A 25,956-nucleotide genomic window follows, 5' to 3' on the forward strand; every position below is an offset into this window, starting at 1 on the left:
AAAGACTCCCAGCACAAAAGACAGCATTGATCTGCTAAACACTTGTGGTCTTGTGAACTACTTCAGATGCTTTGTGTGCCTAATTTATTTCATCATTAATCCATTTTAGGGTTGCTTGTTTCCCTTTTTATGACTGATTTCAGGACTACAATCCACTAATGATGCCAAAGAACAGTGAGGACTTTTGGAAGTGGGCTAAGGGGAGCTTGATATTTTTCTGCCCACTTGCAATGCGCTCTCTGCCAGGGGAGTGGGTGTAGAGGCTGGAGACTCAGCTTGCCAAATCTCTGCTCTCCATCCAAAGCAGAAAGACCCATAAAATGAATATTCATTCCCCACCAAACAATCATTTTCATTCTTTCACACTCTCTCTCTCTCTCTCTCTCTCTCTCTCGCTCTCTCTCTCACGCTCGCTGTGTCTCTCTCTCGTCCGTGTCCGGACATTCAGTACATCCAACTTCACACCAACGTCTCACTTGGTACATGAAAATTCCAGCATTGATTCATGAAGTACCTCATATGACCCTCTTCCCAGAGAAACTGGATTGGTCACATCTTTGTTATTTATGTTGAATGAGACTTGGGGGCTACTTGTGGGCAGCGCAACAAGCTGTACACACACTATTGACATATTATCACCTTTTGAAGTTGTCACGGCCACAGTGAATGTACATAATGAATGTAAGGCCAATATTCACTCTCCTTTAAGCTCTGTTTTGGTCTCCACCAACTCATGAGGAAAATATCCGTCTCTTTCGTTACTAAATGCTCCACTATGTTCACCAGCTAGTCGCTAACTTTGTTTGTCTGCTTTTTGGTGCTGAGCAGTGGAGTTTTTAAGCTTTTCTTCTTTTTAAAACAGCTCCGGATGAAGACCACTACTGAGACAAGTGACCAAAAACTGAAAAAAGCAGAAACATACTCAAATGTTCAGTAGAGCCATGGTAAAAAAAAAAAAACAAGGGAAAGGAAGACGGGACACAGAAACGATGATGCTCAAATAAAGGAATTCTACTTGCACATAAAGTAGCCACACCAAGATGTTGATAGCCCCCATTTACTCATTAACAACCATTCACCTAATCGCCACAGCTGTGTCAGGTCTCAGCCAATCAAGACAGCTGCGAAGGAACAGTTTGACCTATTCAGTAAAGCGCTCATGGCCATGACGAGGGAAAGGTTTGGACGGAATGGAGATAGACGTAAAGCCAGAAACCCCAGAGGGATGAATACATCTGTGAGAATCCATCTTGGTTTCCATTGTATTCTTAAACACGTACATCAGTTGGGCAATGCATACAAGGGGAACGTTTCAGTTGCAACAGTAATGTTCGGAAACTTACAGCTGAAATATGCACGCAATGAATCAGGGACAACAAGAGTGAGAGAAAAACAACGGAGAATGTATAATGTCTGGCGCCTCTGAGAGTTTTAAGAGCCAAATCAGTGTGCGTGAGAAATGTTTTTACACTTCATTTTTAACAAACCAGATGTGTAAAGGACGAAATACTCAGAGTATGTTTTTACTTCTTTACTTTTTCTTGTTTTCATAGACAAAGCACGAACAATGCCATGGTTCTACTGCGTACTAAAAGCTGTTCACTCTCTTGGCATTATCACTTCGTCACTGACCGATCGCAATCCTTTCCTTCACAAAGCGTGAGAGAGAGGGGGGGGGGAGAGGTGGAAGGGAAAGGTGGTCTGCTGATCCTGTCGTCAGGCTTTTGCATCCTTCAGATGTGGAATGTGGAACTTCCTCTCTATGCCTCCTTACAGGGTTTCCTGTATCCACAGAGAGCGTGCAGGTCAAATGTCAGGCCGACTGTAAAATTGCTCTGGTAAATTCTCAGTGCGTGCCAAAGTACAGTTGTCGGGCCATTCCTTTCTTCACCTCTGTATTTTTATAAGATTGCCTCCCACAGGAGCTGCTCTTTACTAGTAGACGGGGAGTTTTACAAGAGTGCATTTCAGTCCTTGGGTTTACCATATCACACTGCTGAACTGAGATATTTATAGTTCCTATGAGCGCTCTATTATCATATTTATATGAGTATTTTTAATAATACCTTCCGTGCAACTGCTCTTTTTAACAATCACGGTTGTCTATTATTAAACAGACGTACAAGGCGAGGCACTGTGACACAAGGTCCCGTCTGTGTTTGGGCTTAGGCAACAAAAACACTTTGGTTACGGAAAGATTGTGGTTTCAGTCAAACTTTAGAAACAGTTAATTCAGTATCAACATTCTTGCAACTTACAAGATACGTTAATTAACTTGTTTTTAGAAAGCGTAGTCCGGTCAGCATTACGTTTCCTTCAAAACGTATTTGCTGTTGCAAATGTCTTCTAAATACCTTCCCTTGTCTAGTACTGGGCACTGTTGCATTCACCAAACAGCAAGAGACAGGAAGTAACAAATACGGGTATCAAAACACACTTCAGACCTTGAAAACAAGTCGAACAAATAACATGAAAATAAATGAAAAAACGAGACCTTCAAGCAGGAGGTAGAACGGGGTCCAAGTACTTGATGCAACTTGGGGCCATAACTACCTCACTGCTTCTTTTTGTTCTTCAGGCACAGCACAGTCCAGCAATCATGCTAAGCGTGTAGCTAAGATGTTGGAGGTGTTTAAAGCAGCTCTTCTACAAGCCTGTGCAAACTAAGGTTAGTCAGAAAACACTTCTCATCCACGTCTATCCTGGAAAAGAATGAATTTGCTGAACCAATTAAATTACTCCTAAACACGTCTTGACAACTGTAGTAGGCGTTAACTGCCTGATTCTGAAGGTTACAACACTTTGGGTTTGTTGAACCTCCAGTCCATGATTAGAGAGTGATCTGATGATCTGGCCAGCACGTGTCAGAAGCATACAGCAGCCTTTAGTCATGCAGAACCCCAGCCACTCACTCTAAGCTTGTTATCTCAGTATGTTTAGTCTATGTCTGTCTCTTGGCTCTTCTGTCAAACCTATGGCCCCTATCGCTTCTTTCTGTCTTTCATTTCTCTCCCTAATGGCTCTCCCACACTCCTTCCACTCCGACCTCCTCTTTTAGGGGGTTAATGGTGTGAATTTCAACACTTAAACTCCACAGATGTGTGATTTAAGAAAGGAAGTATTTATAACGAATGACTTTCAGCAGCACGGTCTTCCATATGGCTGAATGCCCATGGCAGACTCATACATTCACATGATTTTACATATTTACATTGCATTGTTGTGAAACTTTAATCTCCGATAAGAAGTTCTTCGGACATGATCAAATGATGGGTATAGAATGAAGTACTGTCTTGGTATCACTTTAAGGGTACTGGAAGTGGTACTGGCATCTTAATTTGTTAAACGATACCCATCCCTAACAATCATAGTTTTATTTTTTGGAAAAAGGCTCCATCATTTCCTGAATCAGCTGGGCAATCTCATTTTTAGCAAACATTACTCGCATACAACAGTGACTTTGTTGGGGAATATTGTTTAGCGGTGGCTTAATAAACATTCGGTGCTCTTCTGGTACTTACAGCAGCACAGACAGACTGGCTATTAAGCATCAATGCGATATTAGTTTTGATCTTTTTATGTTATTTGTTGACATTGTGAAAAATATCGAACAACATCAGCCTTCTCCTTTTGAAGAAGAAGATGTGGAGCCATTTTGAACACATAATATACCATAGGGATCTATAAGACGCTATTAGGTTTGCTACAGGCAAATTACAATCTGCAGAGGCCTTTATAAAGCATCATATAGGATCATGTCCTTGTTTGTTTTTTCTGACTAAATATAAAGAACTGGTTAACACAGAGGTTAAGGAAGATAGAGATAGAAAGAGAGAGGGGTGCTTTCAAAGTTAATTGGACCAGAAATTACAGTCTGGGACTTACCCTGGCACCCTTCTCTGGGAAACATTTACAGCCTCCGCTGCAGTCTCTTCCTCCACAGGGGCCACTGTGCTTCTTCCCACCCTGTCAGACACAAAACAGACAACATGGAAGTTAGAGCTGGGCTATTGGACGTCACATATACAGGAAACCGCAACATTTTGCTGTCCACTTCATTTACATAAACACAGTAGAGATGTGTGTCCATGTGTTGTGGCTTGCTTTGCTCTTTGTGGCTGAGATGGGACACAGTGTGGGGGGTACAACGTTGTGTACTGTAGGCATGACGTGACCATGTTTGTGTACGCTGTGGTTTGTGAAAACACTTGTTGTTTACGTGTGTAAGACTGTTTTAGTGTTGCCTTGCACAGTTGTTGATATTGGTCTGGTGTGCAGAGAGGATGTTTTGTATGTGGCTCGAATGACTCATGATGGATGTCCACACATAATGGATGTCTCCTGAAAATCCTATTCATCTAATAGTCTGAGTCCGGCCGCTCACGGGGGCAATTTGTCTGTAGATGTCTGCATACCAACAAAACCACCCACCATCACAGGCCGATCTGTGCTCGACATGACACAATCACACAGTGGACATGACACGATCAAAGAGAGCAGTCACACAAACGGGCTTTCCCAACCCACAGGTCAGAGGTGGCGAGACCCTACGCTGGCTGACATAGCTGGAAACATAATTAAGACAGAATGGAATCTTGGAGAACGTTTTGTGTTCATGTGGTGTTTCAAATGAAAATCACATGCAAAATCCAAGTTTGGTTTTCGGGATCTTGTGCCACGACCACATTTCTTGCTGATCAGCAACAGAAGCAAAACAATTAGAAGCCTTGACAAAACTGTAGACACAACATAACGTGTTGAGAGCCACACCTTAACCCTCAATGCTTCAAAACAGACGCACATCAGCTCAAATTCATTGCTGAAGCAATTCACCGAACCCAAAATGTTTATTTTAACAGATCCGTTTAGACCCTCCAGCCCTATTTAAATGCATGACTGGAAATGTTTCAATGAAGTTTTCACCTTTGTGCCTGAGTGATTAGTAATGAAACAAAGACACAGACACACACACTGCATATAGCGTTTCTTCAACTCCAAATTTCCAAAGTTTGGGCAATTGGGTTCAATTAGCATGTGTGAGTGAAACTTTGACGATAGACACGCAGAGAGGCTCAATGGAGCTGGTTATGACGTCTGTCTCTTGTGTCTGCCTACGTGCTCCACCTACACAGCCATACCATAGCGAATGCCTCAATACCCTCCCCTCTCCCTTGTTTAAAAAAAAAAAGAATAAAAATGGGCACTTTATGCCCACAGTGGCAACAAAACGGCAGAAAAAAAAAATCAGAATAATTCTCCCTCTTCAATTTGACAGCAGATCCCAACGGTCTCTCTTACAATGGCCACATTGAGACTCTCCACACACACAAAGACCTTCTTTTACTCTAGAGACGTTGTCCTTTACTGATCCCCTATCTCCACAACAAAAAGACCCTCTTCCCCTCCCTTATGGAATGCACAAGGCTGCATTTCTTGGTTAACTACCAGTGGATCTAAAAGGTTCCTTTCAAACCCCTGTTTGATAAAGCAAAGACATGCTGTGATGCGTTTAATTTAGCCTGCATGCTATGGAAGCAAACTCTGTCCACACCGAAACCAAAGCAAGTCTCCTCTGCAGGGGGAATACCTTTACAATACTTTTAGTTTCAGGAGTGGAGACAAAAGCAGAAGGTCACATCATCCCAATTAGGATGCAACAGAGTAACGGCATGACCTTTCTCCACATTGAGGTGGAAGTCCAAAACATAGACAATAGACTGCGTCATCTGCGGACAGACACACAAAGGATTGGCTCCCATAAAGGCAATTACACATTATGGAGCTATGCACCATCAATTCAACTTTACAGTTTACAGGCTCAACATAGACGATGGCTGCTTCAGCAGAGGACAATAGGATCAAACTACAGTATCCTGTTGTCTCCACCCACCGTCACCGATGACCCATTCTTTGTCAAAATCTCCTTTTCCATAGTTACTGCATTGCATTCCTTGCACGGCATTGTGTTGCTGCATTTATTTAGATCAGCGCCACACAGCTCTATAGAACAACAATATTCCACCATATCAAAAAGTACAAAACATCATATGTTTACAAAATTGACTAAGTTAAAAAAACGTTCTGCCTATGTCCCGTCTTTCTTCATTCATTTGGTCAAGACAAAAGAAAATGCATTGTTGCCTTTTACTTTGGTCCGGTTGTTCTTCACACTGACTCATTACAAACGAATCAGGAGCTGTTTGCTTCAACTTATAAGGACAGACACATACGGTAACTAAATTAGTTGCCAAATCACTGCACAATGCAACAAGAGAGACAGATGAATCCAGACCACCTATACCACAGCGTGGGGTCCTGCAGACTATTACCATACATCTGACATCGATGTAAATCTTTCGTGAATACCAGACTCAACTGCCAGTCATTTGTAAACAGAGAAAAGATACATTGCTACGTGTCTGCTGCATAATGAATGTTAATTTCTGCCTCTAAAGCACAGATGAGCTGACGTCATCCTGCAGTGTCTCCTATCTTTTACTGAAGAACCCATTAATAATATCTATTCCAGAGGTTTTAAAAATATAAATGAGAATGTAAAGTTATGTCCTTGTTATGAGAACAGTCAGACAAACCAGGTCAGTTTGTCATCCGTCTCGTTTACAGTATGGCTCCCAGTGTTGATCATCTTTTATGTGCTGTAAAGTCCCTTGCATCCATTGCAGTCATCTGCTCTACTTCAAAACTGCAATCACGTGCATAAACGTTATCATGCTTTCCACAACAACAACAAAAAACACCCTCTTACTATATAAATGAACCTGTGCAATTGTGTACATCACTCAGACCACACACGAAAGTCAAAGGAGCAGTAAAATGGGCCATAAAAGATGGACTACAAAAAAAGGCCATGTAACAACATGCGGTTGTCCTCTTAGAGCCAACACGGTATCCCCTGAGCCAAAACAAATCCTGTTCCTCTCTTGCCAGGTTCCCCCGTTTTGAAGTGTGTCTAGAGTGTGTATACCAGTTTATCCGTCGCTATAAGCAGAACTACAAGAAGAAAATATGTGTTATTGTGTTTCATCAGGAGAAAATCTACATTTTCCCTTAAAGAAACACTTTAATTAAGGATTAAGGAAATAAAGTCTTAAGAATTCAGAGAGCCACAGTGCCTTACCCTTAATAAAAGGTCCGTAAAATATATCTAACTTGGATCAGTCTGTAGAAATAGAGCCAGTGAGTTGATATTTAAATGTCTGTTACATATATCTGTGTGTATCTATGGCCATGTGTGTATGTATGTGTACACTAGGGGCGTCTACTGCACACAAACCATTCATGTGTACTATTTTTGGATTTCTTATCAACCTGCCTTCATCAGTGTTTCCCGAACATCAAACAGAGTTTGAGTTCAAGGTCTTCAAGCCACATTTGTCAGATTAATGCCTTTTTTAATGAGGAATGTTGTTTCTGTTGCCTCCCTGTTCGTTACGACTGCTCCGGTGCCTCGCTCCAAATGTCCTTCGATGTACATTAAATTAAAAAAATAAAACCAGCTGGATCAACAGCACTGTTTCTCACGCTCAGATGTATTTTATTTCCGCTACTGCTGATACGCATTCATATATAACTGCTATTAATGCTATTAGAAAGACTTGTGTATTATGGTTTCTTTGTCGATACAGAGACAGGTGATTCAGTGCACTTTGGTTGTCAATTACATTTTCTTCTTCTGAAAAGAATACATTTCATTAGATACAGGTGCTTCTATTTGTTGTTGTTAAGCAATAATTTGAGACAGTATTGGACCAGTTGGAGACATTTTCCTTCACCTACTCTGTTATTCCATTATTGTCTATGACAGGACTCTTTGTCCACGTGCAGGAAATGATAATGTTCCTCAGCGCTTCATGAATTTGTCTACCAAGAATACGTCCCACAACATCATGTTACAGTATGATGGATCATAAGTATTGTTGCTATGGTTAAATAACGTTCAACTGTAGTTGAATTACACTTGTACTGATTCTTTGTTTGTTTGCTATATCCCAAAATAAGATTTTAATAGACTGTCAGCTAATCAGAGGTGAGTATTTTCCATGGCCATAAAAAGTCTGATAGTTTTCATTATATATATATTTTGGTGATATACTTCCACACTATAGATGTTCTGAATTAAGAGGGAGCATTGCCTTTACTCTTGTGGGTGGTTGTCCAGTTTCAAAACATTTTCTTTTGAACTTGCTGATTGTTTTTAATTCCTTGCTTAAAGACAACAAAAAATGTTAAAAATATGCTCATCACAGGTTCTCAAGAGAGAGGCCAAGAATATTCATCAATTTATATGTCAAATGGATTCAGATTTGTATCAATGCTTTGATTAAATGATGAATTGGTTGATCACAATTGTTGGTTTGTTAATTTTCTGTGTATTGACTAATTGTTTCCATCATCACACAGAACATGCAGACATGATGATGGTTGGTTTGTGTGGCTTGTCTGTGGTCAGCCTGACTCGCCATGGTCTTTGGCTTTTCCATGTAATATGTAGAGTAGGTTTACCACAGACATAAGCACTTCCTAACACTTCCTGTCAATGTCAAAAGAAGCCAAAATCAACACAGCATCTCAGCCACGGGAACAGGATGATGACAAGACTAAAACGGAAGAAGAACTGCAACTAAGGATGGAACTAAGAGGACAACGTATGGCTTTGGCTTTCAGCTAGAGACGGCTAAAGAGGCAAAAAACAGAAGGATCATGGGAGGATTTATGGTATTCCAGAGCAATCAGGAACCCGCAATAATTTGACAAAATGCACCCATAATCATATGGTTGAAAGAAATTCCAAATGCCACCAAGAGAGACATAAACAGAGACATTTTATTTCAGATAATCTTCATAATTTAGGTTGTTACTTAGCTTAATTCAGATAAGTACATAAAACAATCAATGGAATCTAGAAAATACATGGTAAAGCCTCGCCCCTATTTAATGAAACAGCAAACAGGGCATACAACACACACGGAAAAGAAACAGACAGATGGGAGACCGTGATGTCGACACACAGCTGAACATTCCACATCTCCCCCGGTAAATGACTCACTGAAACATCCCATGATCCCTGCAGATTCTTAACAAGCTGAAACCGTAATACAGAAATGTGCATGATGTCCTTGACTTAGAGGAGTGGTGTTGTTGTGACAGAGACAGACACATTTCAGAGGAAGTCAGTAAATCTCCTGTTTCTGCCCGTCATTTTCCACATAAAACCATCATTTTTGTGTTGGTCAAAAAAGTCAAGCGCTCTTTTTGTAACACAGATAGTATTTCGTTTACTCTGTTGTTTAAACATACGAGCATTCACATATCAACCTCGGTGTCACAGAAAGATCATGACAGCGACACTCTGAACCTCAGGTGATGGAAAATGACAAACTGCCTCATTGAGATGGTTTCTCAGTTGTCACACATGAAACGACACAGTGAAGCCAAAACAGTGTTCGTGTGAGACCCCCCGTGGTATCGAATGAACAGAGATCACAGACTACTCCAGGTCAGGATGAGCGTTTGATCTGGGAGTGGTGGTGACACGGTTTGTAGGCTAGCCTTCAGTAACTCACCCTAGGAGGACAGACGAAACTGAGGAGAGAGATGTAAAACGTGGCTGCTGTGATAACGCTAATGAAGGCTCTTAAGGCTCCTTGAGTCAACAGAAACCAAATCTGACTACAAGGAAACCTGTGACCATAAGTGGTTGATGTGTGGACTGTTTGTCAGAGGCTATTGCTCATCCTCAATGAAGGCTCTGACCTGTGGCCTTTCCACTTTGACAAGAGGAATGCCTGATCCCACTATTCAATTTGGCGGATGCCAATTCACTTCTACAACCACTTGTCTCGCTAACTGAACCCTCAGAAGGCTGCTACCATCATCACATCACTTCAGAAGAACTGACTAACACAAAGACACCATTAAGCGCTGAACTCAAGAGATGGAGGCTTTGGAAAACCAATTTAACCACAATACTAAAGAGTTGGAGGTACTTGTACAAAAGCAAATGAATCAAACCAAGTTTATTTGAGGGTTTCCAGATTATAAGGGAGGCCTTGTGCAAGTGCAAACTGCTGATGTACTCGATGCAAGGTGGCAGCCTCTGGTTCTGAAGGTGAAGCCAATGTGGGGGAGCCTTAAACTTGCATTCTTTCTAATGGCCGTCAGAGGCAAAAATAAGTCTGATTGTATAGATGTCCATTAATGAGATGGCTATGAGAAAATTATCTTACTTCTCATTTCTCAGTAAACATTGTAAACTGAGTTTAAATTGAGTTTACTCGTCAAATACAAGTTTCAGGTTTTCTCCAATACAGCAAGATGTTCATTCATTTCTTAAAATATGGTCCCATTTCGAGTAAAATACAATAAAACAGGGTATGCTTTAGGACGTGGCTACCCTGTGATTGACAAGCTTCAAAACTGGAATCAACAAACCAATGGATGACGCTGCGGTGACTACGCCTACTTCTTAAAAAGCGCCTATGATGTATGCATCACTTCCACTGGGAACGGCCGGGCCATGTCCTCCTCACTTTTCAAAAGTATATCATTTATTTTTATCATTTACTTTAGTTTCTGGTTGATTTTCAAATAATATGTATCTAAAGTTTCTGTAGGAAACTAAAAAGTATTTAAAGGAGGGTTACCGTCTTATCGAGGTTCACATAGCATATATTTTAGTTTATACTACGAATATAATTTTGACATAATTTGACGTAATACAAACACCAAGGAAGGAAGGAAGGTACACTCTTTTGGCATTTTGTATTTGCCTGAGTTTTCACCATTTTCATTTTGATTGCCTGTGTCTTTGTGTGCGCGTATATATTTATACACTGTATGTCAGACAATCTGTCACTGTTATGATGAGAAAGCTTAAACTCGTTGCATTTGAAACACCTGGCCACTGTTAACAAGATGCTCTGAGAATGGGTATGTGGAACACACATCTGCGATGGAAACATGCTGCGTGATACGCCTTGATGTACATCTGCACTATACGTCAATGTTAGTGGTGAGACGGATTCTGCACTGGCTGTGTGATACTCCCTTCTCCAGCTGAGAACCATCTCATTGACGGATTCACTCTTAGCATGCAACACGAAGTTAACGTCTGAATCAAGAGGATACGTAAAATATTAGCCACGTTTTGTTCATAGTGAGTGTTTTTGGCCATGCTAGTGGTGTAGCATTATGTCAATTAGATGGTTAGTCAGTCCATCACTTTGGTCCAGACTGAAATATCTCAGCATTGGTAATTGCATTGCATTGGTTGCAGCTGTGAGGCTTGTTAGGCACTTCAAACACAGCACCCCTGTATGGAAGGCACTAATCTTGTCGTTAACTGTTCATGGGAGGTTAGCGAGGTTGAGCTATCGGTCAGAAAAAAATCCAAATTAGCATCCCTAGTTAGCATGATAACATGCTAAAATTCAATGGTGAACATGATACACATTTTAAATGCTAAACATCAGCATGTTAGCATCCTTGTGAGAATGCACTTTTTCAACAATCCATTCACTTGTTCATTTATGTTTTAAAATGTATTTCATCTCGTATGTTTTGTCTGCCCGGCTGCTTCTTGTTTTTCAGCGCAGTACTAGAATACAAACAGTAGAAAAAGACGTTAAAAAAATGGCTTGTAGGCCAGCGTGTCAAAAGGGGGAGTTTATACTTTCTGTGCAGCTTCAGCCTCTAGCTATATATAGTACAAACACAAAAATAATCAGAACCCAACTGTAAAACAAACATCCCCAAAACGGTTCGATACACACACACCCATACGCTCACACACACACACACACACACACACACACACACACACACACACACACACACACACACACACACACACACACACACACACACACACACACACACACACACACACACACACACACACACACACACACACTTGTAAACAGAAACCGGAAGAGCTAAACATCAAACATAACTATGTTTGTGTCGGGGTAGTTATTATTACTGAGGCATGTCCTAATATAGCACCAGATGTCCCAAAAGCCTCCATTATGGTGATAAGGGAAATTGTCGTGCTGACCATAATGGATCTTACAGATTTCATACCTGATACTCAGTACAGCTTGTCTGAGCCAGTGCTTCTACACAGCTAATTCATCTTCCTGCCACACCACCATCAACTTCCTGTTAGAGAGTTTGAGTCTGTGTGCACTCATAAAAACACCCCAAACCAAGCACATTTACAAACAGAAAATCCACAGGAAATAGGGAAAAGGGAATGAATGAAGTTCCATCGTCTTAATGGGAACAGCTGTGAGAATAAACACATCGTGTTGTGAATCCTCACATTCATGCGGAGCAGCTCTGGAAAGCGACTCAACATTTTGAGTAATATTCAGAGATCCACAGAAAATATGTTGTTGTGTGCACTGTCAATTTAAATGAACGGGGAAAGAGTGGTGAGAGGGAACGGTGGAGACTGAGGGACATGGCTACTCTGCTAAGAGCAGGACATAACTTTGAAGGAGAACATGAACTAGAGCAGAGGGACCTGAAAGAAGCAGAGCAGAGACTCCCACTGTGCTGCTCTGGCTGGGCTCCAGTGTAAACACAGCTCTGGTTTCTGCGCTGGGCCTGACACAGCTGGACCTTCCCTCTCCTGAACCGGCCTCAGGTCACACAGACTCTCAACTCCATTTCCCAGAGGGGCACACTTCTAATCAATGCTTCCTGCAACAGTCTGAGCCAAATCGAGCTGGGATTAGAACCGTTTCTGTTCTGCATTTTAGTGCCAATGGTCCAAACTGTCAGACCTTGCTATGTTGCTGGCCCTACTGTTTAGCCCTCTAATAAGATGATCAATCACATCCAGATGAGAGGATCCATTCAGTAAGAATCTGGACACCTGATAGGCCTGAGAACAGTCATGTTTGCTCTTTTATTTCTACTTACGAGTAGACGATTACCTCATAAGAAATACATAATGATGACTCACGCGGGTTAAGGATGATATCCATAGACCGATTTGAATTAGTTATTCATGATTGGGATGGTAGGATTTGTATGGCTTAAGTCCAGAGACAGAGAGGATGGAAACGGCAAAATAGTCAATGTTCATAACACAATAAGAGAAACAAGACTAATAGTCCGTCGCCATGCTGGTGGCTCTCTGAGGCTGCACTCAAAGCGGTTCTTTGAGCTAGATGCTAACGTCACGTTACAATTCATCTTAGAGATGACTGAATGCATAAACCAAATTTCATGGCAATAGTTTTCAAGAACTTTTACGCAAAAAGACAGACAGGGGATAACAGAGAGAGACAAAGAGTGAGAAGGAGAAATTGGACATGGTCATGTTGTCACACATTTTGCAATTTAACTTTGTTAACATTGTTCCCATGACAAGAAATAATTCAGTTTCATCAATTAGGCCACAGCTGCGATGGAAATGAATGGTCTGTCTCCAGTCCAGAGGAAACAATGTGTAAAGCCTGACAGTGAGATCAGTGAATGGCCATGTTCCTACTTGATGAGATTGCGACATTATGGAAGACCGACAAACTGCAGGATGTAATAAGAATCAAATTCAAACAAATTACTCCAGAAATTGAATCACCATGTGGGCACCTGTTGAACCAAACAGCACATCATCTAACAAGCCAGGAGTCATGTTGTGAGAGTATGTAAGGTCTTTGTGTAAACACAGCTGAAACAATCCTTCCATCTGAGCTCACTGAGAAAAAGTCACCTCTACTGAGGAGACACAGACGAGCAGAGACTCACGTGTAGGATGGGGACACGAGGGGGAGGAGGGGGAGGAGGGGGAGGAGGGGGAGTTGAAGTGTGAAGGAGACAAGCTGAGAGAGGAAGAGTACAGCAAATGAGAGGGAGGACAGACCGTCTGCCGAGTGTCCCTTTAAGAGATGGATGGAGAGAGAGCGAGGTGACAGAAGACAGGGGGGGATCGAGACCAGGGGCAAAATGAGGCTATAAAAGGAAGCGAGGGACAGAGTTGTACAGAGAGACTGAAGTCTGGAAGGACTGGGAGGAATTCTTGCAGCACAGCCTGATGGGACCCCTGTGTCTCTCCATTAATCACTGTGAGATGGAGTGAGGGCAAGGGACAGGGGCGGATACATATCCAGTATATAGGGATTTTCCAGAGGCAACGTCCACAATGAATTTACTTCCGAACTTCATTCCAAGTCAAATACAAGTCTAGTTTAAGTTTAAACTGACTTTACTGCAGCAAGTTACATTCACACGAAGCACTGATTGACTGTTACTGACAAATAAGATGCTGTAGATGCAGAAAAGTACAGTAACCAACTACAAAATGCATTTTCCTGCAGACATTTCAGTGTGAACACTGACAGGTGGAAATGCATTCGAAAGCCTTGCTGGAGAGACTGAACTAGAACTAGTTTCACCGAAAACACGAGTGGAACCATGAGTGTTGGGGATTTGCCTGACCACATCAGCCCTGGCCCTTCAGAAGGTTGTAAAAGCTCAATACCACTCAATCCTATCATGATATCTGCAGGCTAATATGTAAAACAGAAGTCAGGGTTGATGTGATGTCAGGTTTATGAATTATGCCGTAAATCTCGACCTCAACAAACCACGATAATAAATCATGATTGAGAACCATAATTATAAGTTGTGCTGGTCCACATCTGTACTTTGGTCCCTTGGAGAACCTCATGAAACCCAAGGCTGATGAACTTGCTTCCCATGGAAATTACTTTGACTTCTACTGTGTTACAATTACAATACTACTACCTCCAGTACATAGCATTTACTATCTTTTAATTGAGCAGTTGCATGATTGTAACTGTGAGGGTGTACATGTAGGCTCTGTGCGGTCATCGGCGTACCTACACTTTGTTGTGACCACGGGAACTTATCATTGAGCGGCCACACACACACCACTTACTTTCCGCGCTTTTTATATATATTTATACTTTTTTTTTTATATGATTGCAAAACAGACAAAGCAGCTGATGAACAATGAAGACTCTTCATAAAGTGACTGTCCAATTTACATTTGAAGGAACGCAGCAAATCCTGATTTGCAAACAATTAATTCAGGACATAATTGACAGATTTATTGAAAATGAAAGTTGACCCTGAATATATAGAGAGAAACTGTTTAGCATAATCAGTCAATGTATATGTCGATAAATTGCCGAAACCTAGTACTGCACAGGTAGGTATGTACAGATCCGTTTTTTCGAAAATGGAAGTAAACTATCTTTAAGTGCCGTTTCTGTGAGAAAGACAGAGAGTAAGAGAGTTTGTGTGTGTGTGTGTGTGTGTATCTGCACACACAAAGCACAGCATGTATTGTACCAGGGCAGGGGTACTGTGGCTGTCACACATGACTGGGAATGAAAATGAAGCATGAAGAGTGACTATCCACATTGAAACCGCTGGTATTCCAATCTCCCTGTGCCCTGGGATATTGAACTCTGACATATTTTCACATCACTATGGCGTCTAAATAATAATAAAATAATACATTTAAACGTCTCTATGCCAACTAAAGGACTGACAGACGCAGACCCAGCGCAAGATGACTGCATACAAGCTTCAGTAGACATGTGTATACTTTAAGTCTGTGTGTAGATTAGCAGACACCCATTTGAATCGATAAAGGTACAGTACTACAATCGAAGGCAGTGCAGTAATGTATAATACATGGATCAATGTTCTGAGATGGGATCAAGCCACAGAGACCACACAGCACCCAGGTGACGTCAGTCGTCCACTGGCAGGCAAACATGAATACTTCAGAGATAACATATCGACTTTATAAACAGTCTATGGGTTTAGTGTATTCAAAGTTTATTATATAGACGTGTGAACACTTTGAGGTATTTGGAATGAGACCAGAACAGATTCAACACAGATTGCCAAATCCAGACGTTCAGACTGCCATCCTGCTCTAGTCGTCACACATACGGTACCTTCTCCATTTCATGATGATTTGTATACAGTATGAACAACACCGAGTTCACATTGCGAACGTACAACAAACTCAGTAAACTCTGGAATACTATGTGGGCTCCAGCGGGTTGTAAAGAAACTCTTGACACATTCAAACTCCAACCCATTTCCTTTTCCTGTTTAGAGAGCTTCTCTGGATAATCTATTTTCTCTTCACACAATGCACTCAGGATGTGTCCCATAAAACTGAACTTTGCTCAGCCTGCAGATAAACTCAGTCCACACTCTCAGCACGTGCGAGAAGGGCTCACACACTCGCAGATCCTGCCTGTACTGGACAGACCCCCTGAACGTTCAGTCCTCGGCTTTCAACAGTATTCATCATTGTACATGTGTGCTTGTTTAAGAAAGGCAATTTGTACACCAACGGGGGGCAAACTGCCAAGCTCACCAGGCCGTTCCTCACCATCACAATGTCCAACCGCAGGGACGAATCAAATAATCACCGCCACAAAGTCACATTTCAAACAGCTGTTCCTGAGGAAACAATACTGAAGCAAACAAAAGACACATACAGTACATCCATTCACATGTGAGCGCGCATGCACGCACATGCACGCGCATCCACGCGAACGTCACGCAGTTAAAAGCGCAGCGAGGTCAGAGAGGTCCGTCTGTGAAGTGAGGGCAACACCTCAGTGGAAAATGCATGCCACCACACAACGCACACATCCTCGCTTGCACACACCGGTGACAGGGAAGCCCCGACACATGGACTTCTCATCCGAGACTGCGGCTTCCTGCAGCACAGTACAATGGGCTCTTCCCCCGATTGTTACAGTCAGGCGATCTCTGTATCACAGCCACTATTTTGGCAGGGAATGTGCTGGCCATTTTTCTATCCTTATCACAGGCAGACATCTTCCTCCTCGCCCCGGACACACGCCTTCCTCTTCCATAAAACAATCACTTTTGGGAGGTCAGTCACGCGTCTGCTTTCCATCACACAGCACTCATTCACACTTAAGACGCAGGCTTAAGCTTTCCCAAGTCAACTTGTGAAACCAATTTTGACTGCATTTCTATCATTTGCATCGTTTTCTCTCTTATGGCTCTTCACAACATGATCTGTTCCATTTAGTTTGACCGTGTGGTTGCAAAGTGAACCGTGCCAAATAGGCATATGCAGCAACAACGTCTATCACGATCATCCACTTAGCTGGTAATTGCAAAAGCAGATGTTGCTGCGGGGGCCTCCAGGTACTGTGGGAATCTTTAGCCAAAAATGTCACAGCCCAAACTCCCACAACTCAGACATCCTCTTCCAGCATCATCCCCGCATTCCACCGTGCTCAAACACATCTTGAAAAATATTCTCAAAAACGAGAGAATCAGAGCCCCTCAAAGGGTCCTATACGAAACATCCTGTTAACATTACTGCCTCAAGAGCCTTCCTTCCTCCGCCAACGGACACTGATAAACGGAATTTGGGTACATGGTTTATGTGCATGTGTGAAGAGGAAGTGCACATGCATGGAATCATGTTTTCTAGTCTCGCATCTCCATGTAGAATGCAAAGCAGGAAACCAGAAACCAGGATCCTCTGAAGAAACTGTCGGCCCTGTGATGTGGTACCTCAGAGTCAAAGCATGTGCCCGATGAAGCTGACTTCAAGGGTTCAGAATGCTTCAAGTGAACTTGTACGACTGTTCCACAGGGCTACACCTCAAGGTGGGTTGAAAAGCTTGTCATGATAAAGAGGGGTGAGAGACACTTTATCAGGCAGTCAATTTCAGTGATTATCAAGCAAAAATATTTGTTGGTGCCAGGAGTCAAATATGAGGATTTGATGGATTGTGGGCATGTATGGTGTAGCAAACTAAATGTATTTTGGTTTAGGACTGTTGGTCATTTAAAACAGGAAACTGGGAGAGACATTTTTGTCTTTACTTTCTCATTTTTCAAATTTATGAATGGATCAAGAAAATAATTGTTAGTTGCAGCCCAAGCACATGTTAGTTCCCTCCATCAGAACCGCTTGTTGGATGATCAAACCCTCCTCCGAACACTTTTCCAGAATTAAAGAGGATTTCCGTAACTTTTGGAAGACATCAATTTGACATTTACAACCATTCAAGCTGAGATTGGCCAGCAGCCGAGGTAAGAAAAGAGCCAGGGTTTGAACTTCTCTCTCGAGCTTTCGTTTTTAATTCGTTACGCAACTACTTCTGTCAATTTTAGTGTTTACAACTGAGCGCAATATTATGAATGATTTCCAGGAACGCCTGAAAATGTGTTCTGCTATCCCCAAACTGTATTTAAATGATTACAGTGCTTCGTCTCTCCTCTCTCGATAATGTCTGACTCTTCACCTCGGCTTAAAGTGTGGCCAATTGAAGCACAAGCATCACACAATACTTTTCTCTATCAAATCAGAGAGGCTTTTGCAGCTCAGTGCGCAGACAGAGTGAGTCACATCACCCCACCCTGTGGAGCCCCGCTTGTTTACGAAGGAAGATGCAACGTGAAAATTCTGAAAACAACAAATTAAATCACACATGTAAAATGTCTTGAGGGTAATATTTTCAATAGAAAGGGGGATTCCAAATGTAAAACATCACATGGAGACGGATGGTGGGAAACAGTTGTTCAACACAGAGGCTTGGGTCTGGAACAGTCCCGTGAGTCAGATTTGGATTTGATATTAAACAGGAACATATTTTTTGAGAAGCAGATTGAGAAATCCTGCGTCAGAAGGGAAACTTCACAGAGTGTTGTTTGATTGGTTACTGCTTTCCTTCACCCTTTTCTCCACATAAAACCAGTCCGTCATTACCCGGAGCTCATAACTGCTAAAGCTGACTCCTTATCATCCTTTCAACAGCTTCTTTAATGTGCACACATGGGGCTGTTTTACCAAAAGGTCAAATGCTGGTACGTCACACCCAGAAACCGAAGCTATTTTTTTTCTAACTCTTTGTATAATCATTGGGAGCCGGTCCTTCATTTGACAGTTTGCAGCCTGCACAGAGCACATGGACGATGGCAAACAAAAATTAGACTGCTGTCTTCCAGTACCACCGCCTCGGAGCAAAGCTGCACAATACACAGAGGAGCTGAGCTGTGTCACACGCTTTTAATCGAGGCCTGACCAAATCTGATAAAAGCAAGAGACAACGGGCCTTTTCATCAGGACCAAGAAAGTAACTTGTTCATCTGAGGGCCTTGAATATGATCAAATGTCTGACATAACAACTGGCCACCTGACGAGCTGCAACACACAGAAAAGCAAAACACACTCACAGAAACACTGAAAGAGAGCCCACATGGATCCAGCGTCATGTGTGCACAAATGTGAGCTTGATGGAGGGAAAAAACAAAGCGGGTCATGCAAAGTCAGTAGGTGTGGATAGAGAGAGGATAAAAAGTAATTGGGCGATTACTTCGGCCCGGCCAAACATTAGAATTGTTTAATCTGCATTTTCTCTTTCACGTAAACCACCTGAAGGTGTTTAAGCATATGAGGAAAAACAATAAATCCATTTACCTCAACAGGAGGGGATTTCTTTCAAAGCAAGAGCAGTGAACTGTGACGTCAACAAACACATGGAGCTGCTCCACTGATAAAGAACACGTAAGAAGGCATGGCCTCGTCCATTCACAGATAGATTATACTTCACTGTGACGATGTGAATGCCATCATACTACATTCAGTGGCTTTCCAGCCATCTGTTTTCATGCAGATTTACAATTTCCAAATAAAACTAGAATTACCACCGTGGTGTTTTTATGCCTCCGTCAACCATTCATGTTGCAGTTTACATCCCTGCACTTCATCATTTGATCCTATCAGACATTTGTGTGAAAATGTCAATTCAACATGAAGAAAGGCGTTCCTGAGACATCGCGTTGACACGAATAGGATGAACAAGAGGTCACAGGTCAAGGTACAACGTGACAAATTCGAAGAAATGACCATGAGGCTTTCCTGAGACATCGCGTTCACGAGAATGGACCGTACGCGCGGACGCACGGACAACCCCAAAACAATGACAACGCCATCAATTTGAAAGAAAAGTCGCAACGTCGTAAAAACGTTTTTACACTTGGCTGAGCTGGAAAAGTTGGTGAATGAATAAAAGCAAGAAACCTTCGTGGACCGATGAGGAGACCGCAACGTTCCTGTAATGAATACATGAAACAAACGGATATATTTCACATGTCCCACCACATTACTTTCATTCGTTTGATGTTTAATTGGCGCTCTTATAATTATATCTTTTCGAATGCAACGGTTTAATGGTACATGACTGGAAAAATTGGCGCCACCAGCTGTTTATCTCGATCCTCTGAACTCCTCATATTCACATGACAGTAGTGGATGGAAACGAGCCTGAAGTCACATTTTCTTTTGTCAATTGACTGGAAATATTTTTAAAGTTTGCACTCTTTGGGATGGAAACTTGGCAACTTTCACTGTTGCGTTGCTTGTGACATCAACTACTCGTCTAGGTTCCCCAGAGTTCTACACAATTGACTTTAAACAAGTGAGTAGAAAGAGGTTCAGCATCAAGCTTCAGGACATGAAGCTGATGCAGGGACCTGCCCTTTGACCTCTCGGTGGCACAACTCTTATCAGTTGTTATGACCCCTCCCTTCCACTAGGGGTCTGTGTCCTGTTTTCTGTCTCTTTTCTGTCTTTCAGGATGTTGATGGTCAGCTAAATGAGCCACACCTGAGCCTGGAGTGGTTCCAGCTTTAAAGTCTCTCCACCTGAACATTGACGGTCTCTTCTTTGGCTGACACGGCTGCTGATTTTTCATTTTCACACATGCTGACACTACTGATTACTGACTCTCCAGGTTTGTTTTGTTTGGTTAATGTTAGCCTTTAAATAAATGTGTTTTATTTATTATTTTTACACTCGTCATGTTGCAGCCTATGGGTCGGGTTGTAACGTCAGTAGAAACCCACAATGGTAAATCTATCAATTTGGATTTAAGGACAAGACATTACGGCCCTGCTTTATGTATCACACACTGCCATTTTATCCAAACGAATGAACGAATAATTCATTTAAAGTAGTTTGCTAAAACTGGTGTTTTTTCAAGTTTTATCTTCTTTGATTACAGACTTCCCTCTTTGTCCTTGTGTTTCCTTGCTCAGCGATAGTGGAGGGACATCAGCACAAAGAGCGACTTTCATACTAAAAAGACTGCGGCTTTGGAAGATTTGTCGAACTGAGACGGCTTAAATGTCATATTGGCTTCAGCTGAACTTTAGAACGTTCTTTGCATCGACTCAAGACTGATTTTAAACCCCATTACGTACAGAGGAGTTGTAAAGGATCATTAATGGCCAGTATAGACAGGAGGAATGATCTACGTATATTACCGTTAGCACCAGCAGATATGGGAACAAGAGTATTGTTTTGAGACTGATTTTTTTTAAAACAACTCCAAATCATGAATGTGGTGCCTCTGACAGATTCAGATCTTTTAATCAGATTTTCGCCAGGCTATCGGGAAGCTGCTGGTTGCCATTCATTTATGAATATCAATTAGCAGTCTCTTAAAAGCTGCTACAGACGGGTAATCCATCAGAGTGAACGCATAGTGAAAATGTATTTCAGTGCCATAATGCAGATGCAAGTCCAGCAATCCCTGACAGGTCAAGGGTCAAACAAAGCACACCATACATGAAACCCCATTTCTGTTTATTCAGTTTGCAAAAGCATAAAAAAGAGTGAATGTCCGCACTCAAACCACTAACATTTCAACATGAGTCATTTCACAAGAAAGTGTTTTGAGCTCTGCTGTTATTTACCGGTATGCAAAGCCAAGAACCCTCCTACAGGAGGGAACTCCCCAAAGCAGACACTCCCACGGTCTCCTCCAACAGAGTCAAAGCAATCCCGGACACACCGTCGGCTTCATTCTTATACCGTTACGACTAACTGCGATTTGCAAGTGAAAGTTAAGCAAAAATCAAACACAACGTGGGAGAGAAAACTTACCGCGTGCGCTCCCGAGGCGAGGATGGCAAGGTAGAGGCACAGGAGCAGCAGCCTGTCGTCAATGAGAATGACAGCGTTCATCATAATGCCACTGCTTTTTGTTTGAACGTGATGATTTTGCAGCGTAATGATCCACTCACCTCAGGTGTTTCAGTCCTCTGTTGTGTTGTCCCTGCATGGTCCCACTCATGCGCACCGAAAAAATACGTCAGTCCCGCTGTTTCACGAGTGGAGACACTTACAGCATGTCTGCCCGGCCTGATGAGCAGACAGAGACCCTGCGCGTTAATAAAAACTGTCAACATATGAGTCCATACATGTGATCCACCTGGTTAGTGTCCACAGAGACGACTTGATCATTTCTCACACGTTCTGCTGTAAATAGAACCTCACAAAGGTGCTCCGCTCTCGTGGAACAGCTGCAATGATAGATCGATTTTCAAGAGTAGCCTATATATGTCATCAATTTGCCATCACTTTAGTAAGATGTGTTACTTACAGTCACAACCAGGCGGTAAGGTGAAGGAAATGGATCTCACGGGGCAAAAGATGCGCGAGATCCCGGGCTGAAAAGTTTTCGGGTTACGGTAATAAACTACCTGTGGCACCAAAAACCTGTTCAAATATTCTCACAAGAAAACACACCAAAGTCAGCCGAGCAGTCCCTCTCCCTACCGAGAAAAGTCAAAGTGTTTGTAACATGCACGGTTGAGTCCGTTTGCATGGGCGCGAGGGTGGTCGTTTTGGGGAGGGGGGTGTGGTGCAGCAGAAACAAGAGCAAGTTGCATTGATCAGGACCTCATATCGTTTCAGACAAAGATGCAGCCAAACGTGTCCGTGCTCTGCCGATAAGTTAATAGTCACCCGACGAGAGAGGACGAGAAGCGGCCAACAGGTGGTTGTTTTTGGGCACCCTGCACTGGTCCACTGCGCACCGCCACAATGCTGTTACCGTCCGGCACCCTGTTGCTGCTGGCGGCTGTCTACTGCTGTGTAGACCTGACGGGGGCTGAGGTGAGTGGACGAAGCATCTACAGCATCGTGAGGAGCTTAAAAGTGTTCTCGCGCGGAATGTGTATCTCGTAGACGTTATTTGATTAACTTGATGTGCGCAACTTTCAAACAAAGTGCAGTTATGGGTGATTTTAAACTTGCTTCGTGTATTTAGGAGAGCCAAGCACACGGGCTAGTATACATGTATAGACATAGTGTGCAGTCTTTGTGCAACCATCTGTTTTTCTGTGACAAATTCCGACTGTTAAGACAAACCATTAACTGCGCTCATCTGTTATTGAGCTCCAGTCCTCCAAATATACACATTACAGTGTTTTATAGAGACTCTTTATTCCAGATATTTGTATTTGAATATACTCATACATGTATATATATTTTTTTTATATATTATGTGTCTTTTGTCTGTTTGCATTTATAAGGCAGTTCTAATACTTTGAGTTGAATCTACTCCCAGTCCAGCCTCCTCCACATTGCTGGAGAGAGGAGAAGAGAGAGAGAGACAAGAGAGAGAGAGAGGGTGGAGCAGAGAGAGTGCGCGTGCATGCGTGTGAGGCAGGGGCGAGGTAAGAGGATAAGAGGGAGACTGAGATGCATACTATAATAACTAAATCATTGGTATCTTTAGATAATCCAATACACTTGTTTATGAATGTGTCTCTTTAGAATAGAGACAAACGTGTTTTGCTCCGAAACTCGTACTGTACGGGTTTCGTCCAGAGCACAGACAGCCAGAAGAAGAGATATAAGTGGCACACTTGCATTGTAAATAGAGGAATATGAGATATTAAGAATCATCAGGAAGAAAAGATGTTTTTTCATATTCCAGTGGATAAGCTGACGGAGCATGTGTCTCTTCCCTCAGTTTGCATAAAACATTGTTTGACATGAAACTTGTTAAGACATTTGAATGTAAAGACTTAAAAGTATGCACTAATAACTGTTAGGGAGGGAGTGGAACTACCAGCTAGCTGCAGTTTTGTCAGTAAATCTTTCTCAGGGCAAATGTTTGACAAATGGGAATTTCTCAGCTAGACTACAGTAGGTGGCATCACACATGGAGAGGGAATAAGCAATGTTTGGATACATTTCCACATCCAGAGTTCCCATTAAAAAGTAGTTTAATGGAAAACAGCAGTGGAGCAGAACAAGCGGTGCTTCAAGTCTCCCCTGAGAACAGAAACAGTTTTGGAGGCTTGCTGCTCTGCATGTTCATGTATGTGGAGAGACCCATCGGCATCGTGCTATTTGTTGAAATGTACATAACTACAGAGGCCACCCTCTTGCTGAGAGGCTTGTCAGATGTGGTGCTTTATTTTGAGGCGTGGGTGGAGTTTGCGGCGGGAACATCTCTCACACGAGCAGCACAAAATCCAGGTGAGGGGAGGAAAACGTTTGTGGACTGTGTCAAGAGTAAAGCTGAGGAAAAACAGGCTGTTAATGCAGTTGGTTTTATTGCACAATGTTCCGTTTCAGAACAAATTGACACCCCTCAAGGGAGCCTGGTATTATCTTGTGGGGGGAGTTTCTCTGTCTTCCGGGGTGTTTTAAGAATATATTTTCAGATGTGATGGATTGTAGCCGCGAGCTGTCGTCACAAAGTACAAAAAGTCAGCTCAAAAATGAATGATCCACATGTTAAAAAATATGTCACTAGAGCTTTTCCTAGTTTCTCCTTTGGCAGCAAACTGGGCAGAGTGGCTTTGGCGTCCCTTTCCCTAGATGTTTAATTTAGAAAACAATCTCTTTGTTTATCGCGTATTTCTCTGCAGACAAAGCTTTGATTCAGGGAGCTGCGTAGGATCGAAGTGTGTGATGCTGAGAGGCAACGTATCAGGTTAATAAACAAAGCAGCAGAGAGAACTCTTATCCTCCGCCTGCATGGATTGAGAAGCATAAACACGAGAGAAACGTATGACATCTGGACAAAGGAGAGGATGGCTGAGGAGGTGTATATCTGGCTGAACATCTTGTCACAGATCAGATGAAGCCAATGAAATCGGAGCAATTCAACATTCTGGATTCATTGTTGGGATTTGGTATATTTTCCCATCCACCCATGGGAGGTGCACAACAGGAAGTTTGTGATCCTGTCATCCATCCAAAGCGGCACGGTTGAACCGAACGGGGCTTTCCTCACCAGTTATATCCAGAACAATGACGTTTCTTTACTTAACGTCCTCTTGCTTTTGTAACCTGCAACTTCATTAATGTGAATCCGGTAAAATAAATCAGTGTTTGGCCGATGTCCACGGGGCGCTTCAGTGTGTTTATCTCTTCTTTGTCTCTGCATACACAGGGACGTGATGCTGACTGAGTATCACAGTCTCCTGTTTGGGCTCCTTCACAATCAGTGGGGCTAAACAGAGGCCAGGAGGGAATATGCAGTGTCAACAATTCACGGTCAATCACTAATGCATGCAACACACACCAATGTGATAAGCCTTGTGTGGGTCAGGTTGACTTTTGCAAAGGTCATAATGAAAAGATAATGCAAGATTGGCCTTCAACTCTAAACTCTGGATGAAGCAACAAGCTAATATTTAGAACTATGTAGAACTTTGCTCCCAATATTTTCACCACAGCATCCGATCCCGAGTATATTTCCCCACTGTTTATACGATACCAACAGAATCGTCTCTCTCTCCCTTGACGGTCATTTAATCAGGCCAGAATGAGTCATTGGTAACTCCTAGAGGAGGAGGAGGAGGAGGAGGAGGAGGAGGAGGAAGAGAGGGGCAGATTAGCAGATTCCTGGAGTGAGAGTTTGTGTGTGGGATGTTGGATGGAGGGGTTCGTAAAAGCAGTAGCTGGTGGGAAAGATGAGCCTCTCCGTGCTGCCAGGTTCCTGCTCCCGGCTTTGCCATGATGTCCCAGGACAGGGTGAACCTCAGGGAGGGACACGACTTAAATATGGTGGAAGCAGTGAGAGAGCTGTTAATGTGGGTGTATTGTCTGTTGAATGCTGAGAATCATGCTGCTGC

The 25,956-nt window shown here is 42.5% G+C and overlaps 2 protein-coding genes across 4 annotated transcripts in view; one reads left to right on the plus strand and one right to left on the minus strand.

Annotated features, from left to right (window-relative positions):
* The window catches only part of col4a2 (collagen, type IV, alpha 2), a 60,185-nt gene extending 37,554 nt beyond the window's left edge, over positions 1–22,631 (minus strand). For 2 of the 3 annotated variants that reach the window (XM_079277297.1, XM_079277295.1), the window contains exons 1-4: positions 22,461–22,631; positions 22,102–22,219; positions 21,962–22,013; positions 3,886–3,966 (exon numbers count right to left, since the gene is read on the minus strand). In XM_079277297.1, coding sequence (XP_079133423.1) covers positions 3,886–3,966; positions 21,962–22,013; positions 22,102–22,151 — 183 coding nt within the window. In that variant the 5' untranslated portion in view covers positions 22,152–22,219; positions 22,461–22,631. Of the gene's footprint in view, positions 1–3,885; positions 3,967–21,961; positions 22,014–22,101; positions 22,240–22,460 lie in introns of all 3 variants that reach the window. The other variant, XM_079277296.1, reaches the window with a different exon arrangement.
* The window catches only part of col4a1 (collagen, type IV, alpha 1), a 48,801-nt gene continuing 44,809 nt past the window's right edge, over positions 21,965–25,956 (plus strand). The window contains exons 1-2 of the mRNA XM_079277299.1: positions 21,965–21,991; positions 22,775–22,975. Of these exons, the coding sequence (XP_079133425.1) occupies positions 22,904–22,975 (72 nt within the window). The 5' untranslated portion in view covers positions 21,965–21,991; positions 22,775–22,903. The remainder of the gene's footprint in view (positions 21,992–22,774; positions 22,976–25,956) is intronic.

This window comes from Melanostigma gelatinosum, assembly GCF_949748355.1.
Source record: "Melanostigma gelatinosum genome assembly, chromosome: 10".
Taxonomy (NCBI): domain Eukaryota; kingdom Metazoa; phylum Chordata; class Actinopteri; order Perciformes; family Zoarcidae; genus Melanostigma; species Melanostigma gelatinosum.